General features: G+C 41.0%; 1 protein-coding gene across 1 annotated transcript in view; it reads right to left on the reverse strand.

Moving 5' to 3' along the window:
- The window catches only part of CAPZA2 (capping actin protein of muscle Z-line subunit alpha 2), a 53,900-nt gene extending 53,543 nt beyond the window's left edge, over positions 1-357 (reverse strand). Inside the window, exon 1 of the mRNA XM_059933545.1 lies at positions 155-357. Within this exon, the coding sequence (XP_059789528.1) occupies positions 155-193 (39 nt within the window). The 5' untranslated portion in view covers positions 194-357. The remainder of the gene's footprint in view (positions 1-154) is intronic.
- Positions 358-21,127: the final 20,770 nt, after the last annotated feature.

Consider the following 21,127-nt stretch of genomic DNA (forward strand, 5'->3'; position numbering starts at 1 on the left):
GGGGCAGGCACTCGGGCGCAGCGAGGAGAGGGGAAGGAAGGGCAGCCGGGGGCACCGACCAATGCCCTTCCCCGGCGGCCAGACTCCGGGCTGATACGGTGGGGCTCTACTGGCTTCCCGGACCGATGGGCTCTGCCGCGCCCGCGGCCCTTACCTTCTCCTCATCAGACAACTGCTCCTCCAAATCCGCCATTTTCCTTCTGGCGACAAACCGCGGCGGCGGCGGCGGCAGCAGCAGCGGCCACCTGACTTCCCCCTTTCGGTGCGGTCCTCCGCGCCGCGCGACCCCGACAAGGGAGGGGCCCACAGCCCCGGCCGCCGCGCACGCGCCCCGAGAGCCCCGCCTCCCTCCGCTCACCTCACGGGGCCGGAGCGCGGCTGTGCGCGTGCGCGGGTGCCTTGGAGGCCCGGGAACGGGGAGGAGTTGCCTACTGCCGCCTGAGGCAGGCTTGTCAGTATCCTGGGTCTAGGATTCTTTCCCCACCAGTGACCGTATGGACCCAGTCTGCGACGAGTACATTCTGAGCCCTTGATTATACTCCCATCAAATCCTGAACTCCGCCAGCTAAAATATGAGAAAGTGCACAAATAGCTTTTAAACATTCTGGTTTTAAAAAAAAAAAATACGAGAAAAATATTCGGCTTTCATTAAAATATGCACATACAACCCAGTACATAATTGGAAGATGTTCTGGATATATTCATTAAAGAAATAACTGCTGGTCCTTTATTGTGTGTGGGATACTATGTTCGCTTCTGGAGATATACAATGTTAAGCAAAAGCCAGAGAAACCTCAGTTCTGAAGAAACTCATTGTTCCTTAAACGAACATATTAAAAAGTTGGGGAAGGCTCTGCACTATTGCAGGGGAATAAAGAGTTATGTTAAACATAGATCGTACCCTTCTGAATAGGGTTGCCAGATTAAATACAGAAAAGCCCAGTAAAAGTTGAATTTCAGATAAACAATGAACATATATTTTAAGTATAAGTATGTCCCATGAGGCATTTGAGATATGCCAATTATTCATTGTTTTCAAATTTTATTGGATGTCTGCTAATTTTATTTGCTAAATCTAACCCTACTTCTGAATCTTCAAGTTTAGCAAGAGAGTGAAGATGTAGTCAAAGCTGTATATATGAATTGGCTAGGAATCTTGTTAAGTGCAGTTGCTGATTCAGCAGGTCTGGGATGGGGCTGAAGAATCTACATTTCTAACAAGCTCCCAGGTGGTGCCAGTGCTACCCATCTGGAGACCACAGGTTGAGTAGCAAGACCTTAGAGCTCAGATAGGAGTTAAGATTTTAATCATTTTGTTGTACACCTAAAACTAATACAATGTTACATGTCAATTATATCTCAATAAAAAAAGTATATTAAATACAGACTGGAAGAAAATATTTGCAAATGATGTGACCAACAAGGGATTAATTTCCAAAATATACAAACAGCGCAAACAACTCAATAACAACAACAACAAAAAACCAATCAAAAAATGTGCAGGGCTTCCCTGGTGGCGCAGTGGTTGAGAATCTGCCTGCCAATGCAGGGGACACGGGTTCGAGCCCTGGTCTGGGAAGATTCCACATGCCGCGGAGCGACTAGGCCCGTGAGCCACTATTACTGAGCCTGCGCGTCTGGAGCCTGTGCTCCGCAACAAGCGAGGCCTACTGTATAGCACAGGAAACTATATTCAATATCCTGTAATAAACCATAATGGAAAAGAATATATATGTATAACTGAATCACTTTGCTGTATACCAGAAACTAACACAACATTATAAATCAACTATACTTCAATTTTAAAAAGTATATTTAAAAAAGGCATTATTCAGTAGAAAATGAGACACTCTTGGCCAGTTTTGAACAGCGACATGACATCATCAGAAATATGTCTAGCAAGATGAATCTGACAGCTGCATGTAAATGACACATGTGAGACTACCTTAAAGAGCTCAAATAACTGTTCCTATGTAAAACTTTGTTATTGAGTAATCTATTGAATGGTCATGGTGTGCAAATCATTGTTTCTTGTGGATGGAAAGCAAACAGAAGCCATGCTACTAAAAAGCTCATAGTCCATGTGGGGAGGGAAAGGAAGGGGAAGCTTGCTGACACATGCAGGCAAAAGCAGGTGTCCTGTTGACGGTAAACCATGCAGAGAAGACATGACAAAGAATGAACCACACAGTTTGGTCAAGGACCTCACTGGATGTAAATAAATAACATGTTTACTTTTTACAGTTTAAAAACAATTTCTTCATTGATTTCTCACTGCATCCTCCTGAAGGAAGGTATGTGTCAGCATTATTATACCCATTTTAGAGGAGAAAAAACTGAGACAAAATATTTGTCCAAGATTGTACCTAAGTGACTAAACTGGGATTCGACCCCAAGCATCATATTCCGTATCCCATGTTCTTTCCACTTTGAGATCTTTCTTTCATCCGCTCTGAAGCCTAGGCACTCTCCACCAAATAAAACTTAATGAAGGTGATTACTCTCCCATCCCATCAATTTTATTCACCACCACCTACTTCATCAACAGTACTTCTGTTGTTTTTTTTTTTTTTTTGGTTTCTGTTTACTCAGCAACACTTAATATCAATAATTTGTACACAGTGGGTACTCAGTAAATGCGTTGCTTGACTAATTGCTACTCTCTTCCTTTAGAAACCTCACCCAAATCTGGTAATGTCTGGTAATAATTTGAGTCAGACTATGTTTATAATTGTAACCTTGGTGATACTTTACATGTGGTTCCCCATAGTGACACAACCAGCAATTATGTATAATTTCTGATAATCTTTTCAAAAACCTCCCAATATCAACCTCTTGATACAATTAAAAGGAATTATAGAATTCACATAATCTAGGAATTCTGGGACGATTTCAAGCCATCACACAAAATAGGTACATATATGGAATGACCATTATAATGGCTGCAGGTAGAAATGCTCTGGTATTCTTGATAATCAGTTATTTTATGATGAAGAGAAAAGGAAAAAAAACATATTTTCCCCTTATACAATTCTATCTACTAAGAATTTCTACCCTTCTCTCATTTAATTTTTAAACTCACCTGTCTTCTACTTGTTAGTGGTGTCATCTTGACCTTCCCAACTAACTGCACCAGAAACTGATTAAAAAAAAAAAATTCTTCCCTTTTTAGTGTTTGTTTTTAAATTACTCGTATGCTTCTTAATCTATTTTCCTGTGGATGAGATCTATGTCCTCAGCTAATTTTAAGCTTGTCGAGGTTAGAGTTTACCTAATTTCATAGGATCACAATCCTAGAATCCATCTAGTGCAAATCTCTCATTTTACAGGTAAGTTGAGCTTTGGATAAATTAAATGAATTGATAAAAGTTGCAATCTAGCTGATATATTTTTTTTTATTTTAAAGATGTTTTTGATGTGGACCATTTTTAAAGTCTTCATTGAATTTGTTACAATATTGCTTCTGTTTTATGTTTTGATTTTTTGGCCAAGAGGAATGTGGGATCTTAGCCCCCCGACCAGAAATCAAACCCGCACTCCCTGCATTGGAAGGCGAAGTCTTAACCACTGGACTGTCAGGGAAGTCCCTGATATTATTTTAGAACCCAAGTCTCCTGATGGTTAAACTCATGTTCTTAACTTAACATATATATATATATATATATATATATATATATATATATATATATACACACACACACACACACTCATGTATAAATATGTATAATCTAAATATATATCACAATCATATAATGTATAATAGAATAAACATCCTTTAAGTATCAATGATGAACTACTAAATAGTTGCACCAGATATAGATTTGTGTAACACCATATTAAAACTAATATCCATAGTTTAAAAGTATGGCTTACCTCACTTCTGAGAAAAACTGCCAGTGTTAGACAGTGTTATTTGGTTGTTAGTCTTTCATGATCAATGAACACAACTGGTCTCAATAATGTCCTTTATGGCAGTAGAAAAGTGTTAAAAAACATGTATATTTTCAAAGTAATTGCTTTCTAAGTCAAATAATTGCCTGAACTATTTGTTACTTGTAGCTGGGTGTGTCCTACCTGTAGTCCATTTCCTCAGCTGGATTTGAAAAGGTCTATACAAGTGGAACCCTTGGAGAAGCCTGACATGGATCATTCCAGAAATACCAAGGAATTTTTTTTTTTTGAGATTGCAACTTTTTTTTTTTAACATCTTTATTGGAGTATAATTGCTTTACAATGGTGTGTTAGTTTCTGCTTTATAACAAAGCTATACATATACATATATCCCCATATCTCCTCCCTCTGGTGTCTCCCTCCCACCCTCCCTATCCCACCCCTCTAGGTGGTCACAAAGCACGCAGCTGATCTCCCTGTGTTGTGTGGCTGCTTCCCACTAGCTATCTATTTTACATTTGGTAGTGTATATATGTCCATGCCACTCTCTCACTTCGTCCCAGCTTACCCTTCCCCCTCCCCGTGTCCTCAAGTCCATTTGAAGAAGCTAATTTTTAAATTCCCCCTCCTTCCTGAATATGTTGTCCTTCATAATTTTGTTCCTACCAACCTCACTAAACCCTCCTCTTCCACTGCCTCAAATGCAAATGTCTCTGAAGCACACAAAGCTATTTACTTATGCATCACATTCTCTCAGGCCTCTGCAGAAACTCTTTCTGGAATGTTCTTTGCCACTGGATATCCTTTAAAATTCAGTTCAGTTATCTCTTTTTTCCATGAATCCCACATTGAATCCTCTGGCTAAAGTTAATAATTTCTTCTTCGAGATTCCAATGGAAAGTTTTCTATGGATTTTTGCCATGTACTCTAGTGGTAAGATGTACAGATTTTATGATCAGTAAATCCTGGGTTCTGATCTTGGTTCCAGCTCTAGTTAACTGGGCAACTTACTTTGGAAGCTTCGGTTTCTTCATCTATACCTTGGGAGTAACAATGGTCCCTCCCTCATAGGACCGTTGTGAGGATTTAATGAGATGATACAGGCAAAGTGCTTAGCACCCAGCACAGGCATTAGCAAAGGTTTCAACAAATGTTAGCTATAATCATCATATTATAATACTAATCCACTCCTTAAGAACATAGCCTGTCTTAATTAGCTGTCTGACAAATACAGAGTCTGGCACATAAGTGCTTAAAAAAATTGTTGTTGGAAAGCATATTGATTGAAAGACTCTTTCATTTCACATCCCTAAATGGGAGCTAAAAAATTGAGCTAGACACCCATATGGGGTCTAGAGATTGCCCTAAAATGTGGCTCTGGGACTCCAGAACAGGAAAACAAACTTTTTCCCCAGCAACCCCCAAATCATACCTCCTACTCCATTATTTAGTCGCCACTTAAATATCTAGTTAATTTTCTGCTCTTTAATTTCTCTGTTACTGTAAGTTCAAGCCTTGAGTCTCTTCACACAATGTCCCAAATGAAGTATAGAGCATGGTGACTGACCAAGGTGATCCTTTAGGGTGAGGCAAAGAAATACTAAAGCTTCTATTTATTTACATTTACTTAATTATTATTATGTCAGATATACTAGAAAAAAAAAAGCATGTTTTACCCCTTGTAGATCCCATTCCCTTTCTTCTTCTTCCCATGGGTAACCACTAACCTGAATCTAGTGTTCATCATTCCCATGCATGTTGTTTCTTTTTCAACACAGGACTGTTTCTTTTTCATCTTTTTAATCCACTTAATGTGGTACCTAATTCAAACAGTATTTATGGAACAAACTAATAAGTATGATTTCTTGCATGGTCTTAAAAACAACATGGATAAAGAATATTAGACTAATTTCTCACTTTAAAAAAATCTCCCTATATGACAAATGTAAGTTATGCGGCATGAGTAAAAATCAAGGCAGACCACTGACCTGGAAAGATGAACCAACACAATGAACAGATTTGTTAGTAGCAAGTAAAAGGATGGGTCCAACATCTTTGATAGTTTCACCCTTTATGTCTGGTAATACTTTTAACCCTTATTTGGACTCAGTAATAGTAGAATAACAGTATAGCAGAAAAAGAAGCTTGTCATTTGTGTTTCCCCAAGCCACACCAACCTACAATAAAACTGTATGCTGACTCAGGTCTAATCCAAAGAACTGTAGGAGTATTTGCCCAAATTACTTCCTCTTGGTTCTTTGGGGGTACCACAGTGGTTCACGTGCATTCAGAAATGTTTACACTGCCGTGTTCCTCTGTCTTTTTTTTTTTTTTTTTAAATTAATTAATTTATTTATTGATTGATTTTGGCTGCGTTGGGTCTTCGTTGCTGCCCGCGGGCTTTCTCTAGTTGCGGCGAGCAGGAGCTACTCTTCATTGTGGAGCGCGGGCTTCTCATTGCGGTGGCTTCTCTTGTTGTGGAGCACAGGCTCTAGGCGCGCGGGCTTCAGTAGTTGTGGCACGCGGGCTCAGTAGTTGTGGCTCGCAGGCTCTAGAGCACAGGCTCAGTAGTTGTGGTGCACGGGCTTAGTTGCTCTGCGGCATGTGGGATCTTCCCGGACCAGGGCTCGAACCCGTGTCCCCTGCATTGGCAGGCGGATTCTTAACCACTGCGCCACTAGGGAAGCCCCTCCTCTGTCTTTTGACATTGGCCTTTACCACCTCTGCTGCTCTCTATCTCATCAGGACTCTCCCAGTGTTGTAGCTCTGGCATCTTTTCTGATGCTCCCCCACAGGACATATGGCTCAGTGCTCATGTCACCTGATTTTCCTCTTCCTATGACTTTAGCTGCGTCCATTGCAGGTAGGTGTTGGATGATCCCCAGCCACTGTCCAAGGCTGTGTGCTGGGGCATTCAATTTTCTGCAGTTTTCTCCGGTGAGCTGCTTCTGATGGATAGAGCTGTAGCAGACACTGCAAGTGCTCTGACCAGATTCCCTCGGATCACTCTGACTATTTCTGTGCTTTAGTGCTTTTTTGCCTCCACTTCACAGAACTTTCAATTATTCTTTGAAGGACTGCTCTTGTGCTACTGTGGCTGCCGTGAAGCAGCTCTTAACCAACGACTGTCAGATGATGGAGTAAGAAACCCAGCTCCCTAGCCTCAGGTCAGAACAACTCTGAGGTTTAATTTACATTCCAGATTCTCCCTGAGGGAGAAGGCCAATCTCTACTTGCCTCTTCCCCCTTTCCTGGGAGTGACTGAGGTATTACGGAAAGCTTTCCGATTAGGAACAGGAGAACAGCAACAGAATAGAAGTAAGGTGTTACACACGAGGGCACTTTGGGGCTCCAGATTGGGGATGCGAGGCCAATTATCAAACTTAGAGCACCTCATTAGGTTTGGGATACCCTTGAATATGAACCCCCAAAATATTGATTTGGAAAGACTTTAATCGATTCTTGCCTCAGTAAGATTAACCCTGGGAATATAGTAGAACTAATTTTGCAGGTGACTTTAAATGTGGAGAGAAAGCCAGGAACTAACCTGACTTGGGTCTGACGCTGTGCATAACAGAGAGGTGGAGAAGAGAGAATTTTCTACTGCAGGACATAATCCATGTCCTAAAGTAACTTACGTTCTGGTTGTGAAATGCTAGACTTCAATATATAAAAATATAGTCTACAATGCAATGTGATGAGTTCAAAATAATTGGCATGGATGAGAAATGTTTTCCTATATGTATGAGATTAGATGTAAAACATATTAAAACAGTGGATGAAAGGAGGAAATAGAGACTACTTTTCTACTCTTCTTTGTATTTCTTAATCTGCTACACTGCCTATCTCATGACTGAAGCGTGAATTTAAGGCATATTACAATGTTAAGCTATTAATATTTATTTTTAGTTCAAGTCAATGCTTCTAGAGGAAATCTATATTCTAAAGATATATACATGTGATTGCTTCTATGAGTTCATATACTAATCACTTCTTAGATGAGTTGGCTTGTTTTAGAAAAGTTTCCTAATTTCACAATATTTGACATAGTAAGCCAAAGTAAGAGATTAATGTATAGCAGAACATATTAGAATAAACTGTTTTGAGTGGTATTGAAGAAAGGGATGTCTGCTTCTTGCAAGAGTAATTTCTTTTTATAAGAAAGCTTCATATTTTCAGTCTAATATTTCTGTATTTTAACTTATGGGACAAATAGTTGTATGATTCCTGCCAATTAGTGAAATCATTCTAAGCCTCAATTTTGTCATCTGTTAGAAGGGAAACAAAAGTAATATCTATGTCATTGTGTAGATAAAAATATGTATAAGTGTTGTACACTTTATAAACATATAAATCACTGCTATTTGTCATTCATAGTCTGATGGAAATTGAATTCTATTCATTCATATTCACTGTGATAAACATAATGAATATATAAAATATTGCCATGCACATATATACAATGGAATATTACTCAGCCATAAAAAGAAACGAAATTGAGTTATTAGCAGTGAGATGGATGGACCTAGAGTCTGTCATACAGAGTGAAGTAAGTCAGAAAGAGAAAAACAAATACCATATGCTAACACATATATATGGAATCTAAAAAAAAAAAAAAGGTTCTTAAGAACCTAGGGGCAGGACAGGAATAAAGACAAAGACACAGACGCAGATGTAGAGAATGGGCTTGAGGACACGGGGAGGGGGAAGGGTAAGCTGGGACGAAGTAAGAGAGTGGCATGGACTTATAAATACTACCCAATGTAAAATAGATAGCTAGTGGGAAGCATCCACATAGCACAGGGAGATCAGCTCGGTGCTTTGTGACCACCTAGAGGGGTGGGATAGGGAGAGTGGGAGGGAGCCGCAAGAGGGAGGCGATATGGAGATATATGTATATGTATAGCTGATTCACTTTGTTATACAGCAGAAACTAACACACTATTGTAAAGCAATTATACTCCAATAAAGATGTTAAAAAATAAACAAATAAAATATTGCCATGAATGTTTAACTTTTCCTTTAAACAAAACATTAAAAAGATATTTCCCGGGCTTCCCTGGTGGCGCAGTGGTTGAGAATCTGCCTGCCAATGCAGGGGACACGGGTTTGAGTCCTGGTCTGGGAGGATCCCACATGCCGCGGAGCGACTGGGCCCGTGAGCCACAATTGCTGAGCTTGCGCCTCTGGAGCCTGTGCTCCGCAACAAGAGAGGCCGTGATAGTGAGAGGCCCGCGCACCGCGATGAAGAGTGGCCCCCGCTTGCCGCAACTAGAGAAAGCCCTCGCACAGAAACGAAGACCCAACACAGCCATAAATAAATAAATAAATAAATAAATAAATAAATGTTTAAAAAAAAAAAAAAACATATTTCCCCCAGTTTGCTTTGACATTGTCCTACCTTGTAATGGTCATGGACAAAAAGGCCTTATGAAATATAAGAAAGAGTATTGGCTTAGAATACCCAGGTTTCGGCCCGTTTTTTTTTTTTTTTCACTTAGTCCAATGATCTTGGATGAGTCTCTTAACATCTTCATTCAATTCAAAGATTCATTGTGAAACTTGCATGAAATAATATATGAAAGGTGCTTTGTAAAATAAAAAGTGCTGGATGAATGTATAGAATTATCATTAAAGTACATTATATCTTGTGATATCAGTAACCTGTCATTCATCTTTCTTCTGATTTTTGTCTCTAGTATACTCAAGTCCAATAATGCATGAGTCCTTAAAAAAATGTATTGTGCTTCTATTATATATCAGCACTTACTAGTTATTGGAGATGCAGCAAAATAGACATGGTCCCTGACTTCATAGAGCTTATTATTGAGAGGATCACCTCAGCATTCAACCCTCAGATTATAATAGGCATTTTTTTTTTAAAGAGATTGGAGTTTGTTTGTTTATTTATTTATTTATTTATTTATTTATTTATTTTTGGCTGTGTTAGGTCTTCGTTTCTGTGCGAGGGCTTTCTCTAGTTGCGGCGAGCGGGGGCCATTCTTCATCGTGGTGCGCGGGCCTCTCACTATCGTGGCCTCTCTTGTTGCGGAGCACAGGCTCCAGACGCGCAGGCTCAGTAGTTGTGGCTCACGGGCCCAGTCGCTCCGCGGCATATGGGATCTTCTCAGACCACGGCTCGAACCCGTGTCCCCTGCATTGGCAGGCAGATTCTCAACCACTGCGCCACCAGGGAAGCCCGTAATAGGCATTTTTACCCTCAACATATCCTATTACTTGAGGCACACTGTGCTCCAATCTGGACATGTGCCTCCCTTTTTCAGGGCCATAGGTAACATCTTGGGGTCTCCCTTTCTCATTCTCCTGGAGACTCCTTTAGTACTGTGTGTTGAATCTGTTTGAGATCTCCTGTTTTGTGTCAGATCTCCTATTTTCTGTATCCAATGAGTTCCTCTTTTTTTGATTTATTGTTGTATTTGTAGAACATATTGTCCAGAAGCTTCCTGAGAAAAGGGATATAGAAGTATAGACTGCATATGAGGTAAAATTTTACAACTGTATATATCTGAAAACATCATTATTTGACCCTCATACTTGATTGATAGTTTGGTTATGTATAGAATTCTAGATTGGAATTCATTTTCGTTCAGATTTTTGAAAGCATTTTTCCAGTGTCTCTACATTTTTTTTGGTTTATGACATTTTCTTTGTCCTCAGTGTTCTGAAATGTCACAATAAAGTGACTTTTGTGGGTCTATTTTCAACTATTTTAGTGGGCTCTGTGGGTCCTTCCAATCTGGAAAGTCATGTCCTTTAGATCTGAGAAACTTTTAAAATTATTTCATTGATGATTTTCATTTTTCCACTTTCCCTGTACTTTCTTTCTGCAACTCCATTTATTTGTACATTCCACCTCCTGGATTGGTGCTCTATTTTTGTTTAATCTTTTCTTTCCTGTATTCACATACCTTTTCTTCTTTGCCCTACTTTTCAAGTAACAGCCCCGACTAACCTGACTACCAAGTTTTTCCTTTCATTTGTTATCTGCTCGTGTTAACTAGTTTAGTTTTATTTTAGGAATATCTGATTGGGCTGTTTTGTTATTCTCATCTTGTTTTGGTCAGAATCCCCAGAACAGACTCTTCTAATCTTCTGCCAGAAGAGGAAAGGCCTGGATAATAGTATTTTAGAAGCCAAGTAGAGGAAAAAGGCTGGGTGTTTCAGCATTCACCATCCAGATGTTCCTTTAATTCCCCTCAACTATGCTTGGTATCCAGCAGTCCAGAATCCCTTTACTTTACCCTCCCCAGAGGATAATCTTCCACACTTCTGCCAGGGTGGGGAAGGGGCAGTGGCTAAGCAGCATAGACTAGGGGAGGGGACCAAAGGATGTACCTGCTTCTTAAACAGCCTACAGCTGGTCCTTCTGATTTCAGGTCCCACTTCACCCCCATTTTCAGAAGGACTTGGTGCTATCAAGTCATGGAACCTTGAGGACCTTGTGGGTACAAATGAGGCTGATTCTTGGTTTTTGCCACCACCAGTTTAGGATTTGTCTGTTTGAGGTCCTCAAATCTGCTACAATCCTCCATATACTTTCTAGCCTTAATATTTCTGGGGCTTTTGTATCTTCCACATTGTTGCATGTTATTAATGAAAAAAAAAATCCTTTTAGTGAGGTTTTGTCAGGGAGGAAAAACTAGATAAACCTGTTAACTTTACATATTAACTTTCCAATCCACTTACTATACTGTAGCTGGAAAGAGCATCCTGTTTTGGTTTCAGGGGTGTAACATCTTATCACGTGATGAGATTATCCAGTTTTGTTTTTGTTTTCTTTTTTAGTTTTGCAAAACACTGTATTTTGCAAAATACAAATCTGTTAGAAGCAAGGTTTATACTCTCCATTTTACCATAGGTTCTGCTCCTCCCTCTTGTCATTTCACACATTATCTGTCCAGTCCCTGAGGTAGTAGAGTCCTTTGCCTCTGCCTTGTATGTTTTTGCATCTCTAGCTCATGTCTTACCACAATTCCCTCTTTCTCTCAGCTTCACCACACTGGCTTTCTTTTGGTTCTTTGTAAGCCCCACAATCACTCTTCCACTGGGCCTCTGCATGTGCAACTCTGCTTGTAACCTCTTTTTTTTCTCTTTAATGCTATTCTTCTTCAGATCTCTATTCAGTTGTTTCTTCTAACTTCTGACCTTCCCGACTAGGTCAAATCCCCACATCATAGGCACCATGGAGCTGTTTTACATTTCTTTGGATGCTATTTGGATGGTGCCCACTTCCCATGACCAAATTATAAGCTTCGTGGGATAGGATCTAGGTCTGTTTTGTCTTCTATTGCATTCACAGTGCCTAGCACAGAACATGGCTCAGAGTAAGTACTTAATAATTATTGATTAGACGATTAAATAAAACTGATACCTTAAGGATAAATAGGACAGATAAGATGAGAACTGAGGAAAGAGTCCTCAGACCAATAAAACATATGATGGATATGTTTGTTGGATTTGAGGAACTGAAAGACAAGGGCTGTGTCTAGAGCCATGTGAACTAGGGGAAGTGGTGCTGGGTGAAGCTGGAGGGATCAACAAGGGCCAGATCACAGGAGGCCTTTCAAGCAATGAAAAAACTTGTGGACTTTTTCTAAGGGCAATGAAAATTTCAGTAGGGGAGTTACATACTCCATATACTATGTGGAGAATGGGTTGGAAATAGCAAAAGTGGACAAGGGGAGGCCAGTTAAAAGGTTATTGCCCAAGTCCAGGAAAGACCTGATGGCTTAGACAGGGGAAAAGTTACTAAAGATGGAGAGACATATCAAAGGATATTTTAGAGGGTACAACATTTGATGATGGATTGAATTTGGAGAGTGAAGAAAAGAGAATTGTCAAAAGTGACACTCAGGTTCCTGGTCTGACCAACTAGGTGAACATGGGTACCATTTACTAAGGTGGGAAAGATCGCTTAGCCGCGTGGCCCCCCACCCAGGTGTCTGAAAAAGCAAAAATAAATAAAAAAATAAGCCAGAGAGGATGTGGTTGGAAGGTAAGTGACACTCACTGGTCTCCACTTCCCTAAGGGGTTTCTGGTTACACAAGGATTTTGCTCCCTCACAATCTCATTGGTTAACTACTCTCTGTGTCTCCAGTTCAAGCTTGCAAGAAGGAGAACCTGATTGGTAGTACCTGTCATCTTTTCTGGGTAAAAGAACTCATTCCATGTGGCCTCATTGTCTAGTCTTAGGAGCCTTATTCTGGCCAGATAGCTGGTAAAACATTATTTCTGGGTGTGTCTATGAAGTGTCTCTGGAAGAGATTAGCATTTGAATCAGTAGACTGAGTAAAGATCTCCCTTGCCAGTGCAGGCGGGCATCATCCAATCCATTGAGGGCCTGAATAGAACAAAAAAGGTGGAGGAAGGGCAAATTCACTCTCTCTGATTGAGCCAAGACATCCATCTTTTTATGCCTTTGGACATTGGTGCTCCTGATCTTTGGGCATACAGACTCAGATAGAGACTTACACCATTGCCCCTCTTCCCCTTCTCAGGCATTTGGGCTGAATTACACCACCAGCTTTCCTGGTTCTCTGGCTTACATTTGGCAGATCAGCAAATCTTGGGACTTCTTGGCCTCCATAACCACAGGAACCAATTGGTATAATAAATAAATAAATAAATAAATGTATATATAGAATATATATATTCTATTGGAACGGTTTCTCTGGGAACCCTAATACAGTCATATGTAAAAATTTCCGTTCATTGATAAATGATAGCAGTGATTTTCATCTTGGATAATAATCAACTATACAATCCTTTGTTTTTTTTTTTAATCACAGACAAGTCCTATTCTTCAAAATGTAATAGTAATTCTTCTGTTTCCTAGTACTATTCTGTTAAAGTAATTCATAGGATGAGTCTCCTGATTAAATCCAGTACTCACGGGAGGTAAAGGTAGCCCAAAGAATGTACAAAATTGCAAGGCACATTTTAATCAAGTTTAATCTTCTCTTGCCCTTAGCCATCCTATCCTAGAGCTAAAGAGAGCTCTTGAGTTTCACTTTTACTTCTCTTGAAGAGATGGTTATGAGTGCAAAAGAAAGAAAAAAGTACTTGAGTGCTTACATAATTTGAGATGTGTAAACCCTGGAATGTTCCAATCTTCTGCTTAAGCAAAATACTAAATTTATTTTTGTTAATTTTAGTGAAGAAACAAGAATATATTAAAAAGTTATGAAATTCATACTGATGCCAAACTAAACATTGTAAATCAAGGGAACAGCTCCACTGAGGTGAAGTGTCTTGCAGTTTGGATGTGCAGTGGGTACTGATCTGTGGACTAAGGTAGTGGTTTGCGCAGACAGGCTCAGAAGAATTTACTGCAATTCAATTTTGTATGCAAATCAAGGAGGCAAACTCAGCAGATCTGCGATGGGAACAAAAGATTGTGTTTCTACCCTTACAAGTCACAAAGGAGGTTACATTTCATAAAAATTATCCTGCATTTTACTGTGCTTATCTTCATATATAAAATCCTATTGTGAGGTAAACAGAGAATGTTGAGGAAGCTGAGATTCTATGTTCTCAGAACTTTTTTCTATATTTTTTGACTGCCAATTCAGAATTGTTTTCACTAGAGTCCAGAGCCTACTGGGAGACAAGAAAGGCCTTCTAAGGCTTTCTTTGGGTAGGAGGAGGCTGGAGCCTGGGGTGTGAGACACTGAGGGTACAGAGGGGAAAGAATATAGAGCAGAAAGAGGAAAAGGCAGAGTTTTTTTCCCCCTCTGTGGCTCACAGAAAAGGGACACTGCAGGGGAACCAGAATCTCCGTGGTTAAAGGAAGTCCAGTGCAGGCAGAAGCACCAGCAGCCTGAAAGATCTTTAACTCTAGCTTGACACAAATCCCGAAGACTGAAGACCTGGAAATCCATGCCCAAGCCTTGGGAGAGGTGTCTGTACACAAATCTAAGATGCAGAGTGAAGGGTGGTGGGGCATTGGCAGCAAGATGATGACTAAAATGAAGAGTTGGTCGAGCATCGTATTTTAGAGTTTATCTTTAAAAAGTGTTTTCTCTAAGAGTGCTATAAAAGAAAATAAATAGTGGAATAAGATGGTAACTAGGGGAGACCTCTCAGGTGGCCAGGGACAACTTCTCTGAGGAATGGCACTTGAGCTGAGGCCTGATGGGTGAAAATGAGCCAAGTGGATGGGGATGGGGAGCAGGAAGAGGGGAAGAAACGCTAAGTGAAGAAATGGGTCAGTTCTGGTTTATACTCTAATAGTATTAAGTAACTTTCCCTCATAGCTACTGAACAAGAGGAAGTGTGAATAGGTATAAGAGTATTGGAGAAATGGGTAGAATTTAGTTTATATGGACCGAAACATGCAATAAATTCACTTGTGACATTTTCTTAGTCAACATTCAATGATATTTTCTTATCTCTCATCTTGCTTGCTTTGTACCAAACACATTTCTGACAAAACTTTGCTTTGTCTTATAAGGAGCCTTAGAAATGATCTAGACCAGGTGTTTCCAAAGCTTACTGCAGTTCAGAATTACCTGGGGGATCTTGTTAAAAAGAGATTCTTCAGGTCCTGGGAGGAGTTCAGGCATCTGCATTTTGAAGCACCTCATGTGATTCTGATGCAGGTTTAGTACCCTAATCTTGACAGTAATTTCCAAATGGTTCAGCAAAACCTTGGTTCCAGGAGATGGTATCAGTGCTCTAAGAATAAAGGATTCTCTTGTCAAATAAGCTTGAAGAAACTTAGATTCTTCTCTTAGCATTTCACAAACCACCCTAGGATAAAGGCTCTGGGACGTACTGAAGTGTCTAACAGCTAAACAATAGAATCGTATTAGATATTTCTTAATTTCACCCGGAATAGTTCTCTGTAAACAAAAGTATGGAAACGAGCGATCTAGAAATACAGTCTTGGGGCTTCCCTGGTGGCGCAGTGGTTGAGAATCTGTCTGCTAATGCAGGGGACACGGGTTCGAGCCCTGATCTGGGAGGATCCCACATGCCGCGGAGCAACTAGGCCCGTGAGCCACAACTACTGAGCCTGCGCGTCTGGAGCCTGTGCTCCGCAACGAGAGGCCACGATAGTGAGAGGGCCGTGCACCGCGATGAAGAGTGGCCCCCGCTTGCCGCAACTAGAGAAAGCCCTCGCACAGAAACGAAGACCCAACACAGCCAAAAATAAATAAATAAATAAATTAATTAATTAAAAAAAAATTATGTCCACAAAATACCAGCAAAAAAGTAAAAATTCAAGCCATAAACACATTAAAAAAAAAAAAGAAAAACAGTCTTATTTAATTTCCACAAATATATGTATGTTTATTATTACATTATAAATCTATTAAGTCTAACTGGGAAAATGCTCCTTCAGTTAGGAAAGCAGTCCCAAAGAAGGCATCTAGTCCTAGCTGCAGGTAGAGCTCTGACCAGCCCCACAGCCGGTCCTGAATGCCTTCCTCACACCTCTGCTCTTGTTCTTTTTTCAGGCTCTGTCTAAAACCTCTATGCTGTCTCCCAAATTTACACTTCTACCTGTTTATAAAGCATCTCCACCTGGATGTCCTAGGCTTACTCTCTATGATTCTGACAACCAATTCCAAAAAGTGGGTTATTTTCTCCACACTACCAGGCTATTCTTCAGTGGCTGGGTGACCCACTATTAACTCTGACACTATCTACCCAGAGATTGCATCAGATGCCACAGGTTAAGGGCTTAGTCTCACAAGACTACTCCGACTTCAGATGCCAATTGTAACTCCAAGTTTTCACCTGTGGTTCTGACTGATTGGCTATAAATTAGAGGTTCCCATGACCCTCTCCTCAGGTTCAATTAATTTGCAGAATAACTCAGGAAACCAGTTTACTCATTAGATTACCAATTCATTACAAAGGATATTAAAGGATACAAATCAACAGCCAGATGAAGAGAGACATAGGCTGAGGTCCCAAACAAAGGAGCTCTGTTCCTGTGGAGTTTGAGGCCGGCACCATGGCCCATGGTTGTGTTCTGGTTTACCAGACCACAAGCTCCAAACCCTGTTCCTTTGGGCTTTTAATGGAGACTTCAATACTTGGGCAAGACTGATTAAATCATTGGCCATTGGTGATAGAACTCAATCTCCAGCCCCTGTCCCCTCCTCAGGGGTGGGGCTCAGAGTTCCAATGCTCCAGTCACAAGGTTGGTTGCCCTGGCAACAGCCTCCATTTGATTACCTAGGGGCTTTCTAATAGCAGCCTCATTAACGTAACAAAAGACACCTTTATCACTCTCCTCACTAAGGAAATTCCTAGGGTTTCAGGAGCTCTGTGCCTTCAACAGGGACAAAGACCAAGCATATATTTCTTACAATATTACAGTATCACAGTCTCCAAAACAGAAAACAAAATTCATGTTCCCTCCTAGTTGCTCAGTATGGTTTCTCTTCTCAAATTCCCCAGTGGTGGCAGTGACTATTACTCTCCTAAAGATGTAAATCTCGGGGTGGGATGGGGAGGGTGGGAGGGAGGGAGATGCAGTTGGGAGGAGATATGGGAACGTGTGTATATGTGTAGCTGATTCACTTTGTTATAAAGCAGAAAGAAACTAACACACCATTGTGAAGCAATTATACTTCAATAAAGATGTTTTAAAAAAAAAAAAAAAGACGTAAATCTCAAAACCATTGTAGTAGCCTTTGCTTCCTCACCCGTTGGAAATTCAAATTCTGCTGTCCATCATCCTTCAGTCCCTCAGTGTTATTTCTTCCTTCCCATTTTTACTGTTAATGACTGTGCTTTTTGTTCTCCTTACTTAATGCATAGATGATTTAAATAACCTCCTACTGGAATTTTCACTGCATGTTTTCTCCCCACCAAAATGGTGGTAAAATACTTTGTTCCCCTGCCAGGTTATTTAAAAATCTAGACTGTTCCTAATGACCTGTTGGATGAAGAAAGAACATTTAAAAATAAAATCCTTTAGTTAATAGTCCCACTTGCCAAACAAACTTCTCAGGTCCCTTGCAACAAGCTGCACTCTGTTCGTGTTCCGCTTGACTTGCTTTGTGACATTGCTATGTTTTCTTCCATTTCTCCAAAAGCCCTTCTTACTCTCAAGTGAAATTAGCTTAGACCAGTGGTTCTCAAATGTTAGTGCCTATCAGACTCACCTGGAGGGCTTGTTAAAATACATGTTGCTGGGCTTCCCTGGTGGCGCAGTGGTTGAGAATCTACCTGCCAATGCAGGGCACGCGGGTTCGAGCCCTGGTCTGGGAAGATCCCACATGCCACGGAGCGGCTAGGCCCGTGAGCCACAATTATTGAGCCTGCGCGTCTGGAGCCTGTGCTCCACAACAAGAGAGGCCGCGATAATGAGAGGCCCGCGCACCGCGATGAAGAGTGGCCCCCACTTGGTGCAACTAGAGAAAGCCCTCGCACAGAGACGAAGACCCAACACAGCCATAAATAAATAAATAAACAAACAAACAAAAAGTAAAAAAACACATGTTGCTAGGCTCTACCTACCCCCAGAGTTGCTGATTCAGTAGGAATCAATAATTTGCATTTCTAACAAGTACTCGGGAGCTGCTCTTGCTGCTGGTCAGGGACCACGCTTTGGGAACCATTGACTTGGACCAACGGCTCTCAGCCTTGGGTTCCACAATAGAATCATCTGGTATAGTGGATGTTGTGATGCTCTGTCCAGATCTCCCTTCCAGGACTAAGACCCTTGTTTCCCCCAGATACTGGGTGTGTTGGTTGCTGATGTGGTTCCCAACTGAATTCTCCTATGAGAATTGTCCTTGCACATACTGTGTGTAACTGCTACCTAGATCAGGATTTAACAATAACAAACATCTCTAGCTCCCTAGAGAGCTCTGCTGTGTCTCTTTCTAGTTTAGTCACCAAAAGATGATGTGGATTGCCATAAATTAGTTTTATCTGTTCTTAACATTTTAAATAGAATTATTCAGGATATACTCTTGTTTCTGGCTTCTTCCACTCAGCAAAATGTGAGATTCACCCATTTTGTTCTATGTATCAGTAGTTCATTCTTTTTTATTGTGTATAGTATTCCACAGTATCAACGTACCCCAATTATTTATTCATTCTCTATTGAGGGACATATTTATTGTTTCTAGTTGTTAGGTATATTCATTGCTAATATCTTCACCCAGTCTGTGGTTTGTCTTTTCACTCTCCTGATGGTGACTTTTAACGATCAGAAAATCTGAATTTTAATGAAGTCCAAATTATTCTTTCTTTTATGGTAATTTTTCAAGAGATGGTGACTTACTCATCTTTGTTTATACACCCCAGCACCCACTGCCTGACACAGGTGGTGCTCGATAAACACCTGATCATATTTGATGAGTTTAATCCATCTTTCCCAGATCATCTCAAATTCTATTTTCTCTATGAAATCATTCCTCACCATCTTATTCCCAATAGCATTGTCTTTCTCAGAGTATTTTGCCCTATAAGTGTTTCTCAATTGCTTTATTTGTATCTTCACCCTAACCAGTTTGCAAAGCTGTTAATATAGAGAATGTTTAAGGGGAAACTTTATTTTCTCTTCTTCCTGTTTCTGTGAGGAGATTAGCCTCCAATCTCTGGAAGGAATAGTTTTAGAGTATTATTTCTGCCTCTTCTCTCCATTCTCTCGTTTCCCCTCTCCCCTGTGCTCCTTCCCCTGAGAAGTAACTAATACACTTGGTGAGATGGAGAGAGTTCAGTGGACATCTCACTCTGTGGATAGTTGGACAGTGAAAACCAGGTTTCCTTAATTCCTTCTCTTCCTCTAGCTGATACACACATTGGTAAGCATGCTAGGGCTCTGCTATGGCCTCTTTCTCTTTGTAGTTAGCCAACTAAACTTCTCCACCTGCAACTGGTTGGGGACGTTATAGTCTTATGAACCCCTAGGTTCAGGGTGTCAAAGGCTCATGTGACCCTCATTCAATAATTGAAATAAAACAATAAACTGAATTGATTGCTAACCATAGTAAAGGAGGCACAGTCTCTCCGAGCAGACTGCTGATAAAACTGCTGATGGAGTTTTATAGGGCAAGTGCAGAGTTCCGGGATTGGAGGCTTTGCAGACGTTTAGGAGTGAAGACATCATGTGCGGAAGCCTGGTTACTCGGATGTGGCTGCTGTTGATTGGCTGTTGCTGTGGTGTATTTATTGGGGTGAGTCTGTGACTGGCTGACTTTTGAGTGAGGGACTGACACTGACTGGTTGGTTTGTAAAAGCCGCTCACCAAGGTGAGTTGTTGATGGCTTGAACAGGTTTCAAGCGGGTTCTCAGTGCCACTTATTGCCTTGGTATAAGACGAGCAGGGCCTTTCCTAGGGGTGTGGAAATTTGTTTTTATTTTCCCATTCAGCTTCACCAGTAATAAAATTGGTATTGTCCTTTTATCATCTTCAGGTTCCTGTGTACATTTTTTCAGCTGGTTAGAAGCTGGAGAGAGGAAGACAGTGACTAGTGCTCCCAAACCTTCCCAGACAGAGAGGAGTGGGGTCTGAAACAGGCCGCATCACAGCTGGACGGAACTTGAGAGTTCATTCCCTTTAGAAATCTTTCGAACATTTTAAACAATGCAACCACTTCTTCAAGAAGAACACTTAGATGAGGCCTAATATAACCTACGGGCTAGTGTCCATATCCCCTTCGTCTAGGACACAGTGGGAGAGCAGAAGTTTTGGTCTTACATCCCTGTGAAGATGGTTACACGGAAGCTGTTCTTTGGTGTCTCTCCATCTTCTGTGTTGATTCTGGCTCTCCCTGCACCACAGCTCCCTTTGCTGCTGGTCACCTCCTGGAAGCTCTGGGCACTGGCCCTGGTGGGATGCGGTGCCCTCGCCGGGGCCCAGGTTGGAGAGGAGAATGTGGTGATGTTAACTGTTGATTCTACTGCGCTGTGCCTTCAGCCTCTGGAACACCATCGTGCCGGGTGGTCAGGTGTTCAGACTTCCAACACAGACAGGAGGAGTTAAAGAGCCTTTTCCGGAGTCCAGAGGGGAAAGCGCCATAAAGGCAAAACCTCTCTAAAGAGCTCCCTTGAATTCCATTCCCGCTTCCTTCCTGGCTCCCCTGCCCTCAGCATTACCTCTCTACCTGAGCTGCTACCCTCCAACTAAGGAAATCCTCAGTGACTCTCAGGCATTGATCTCGATCCAGGGGAAGACTTTTCTCTGTGCAGCCTCAGTTCACTATAACTGAATCATCTGGCCTTGTCCTGTGCTTCACATATTTC

Source organism: Balaenoptera ricei, chromosome 9, assembly GCF_028023285.1.
Source record: "Balaenoptera ricei isolate mBalRic1 chromosome 9, mBalRic1.hap2, whole genome shotgun sequence".
In the NCBI taxonomy this organism is placed as follows: domain Eukaryota; kingdom Metazoa; phylum Chordata; class Mammalia; order Artiodactyla; family Balaenopteridae; genus Balaenoptera; species Balaenoptera ricei.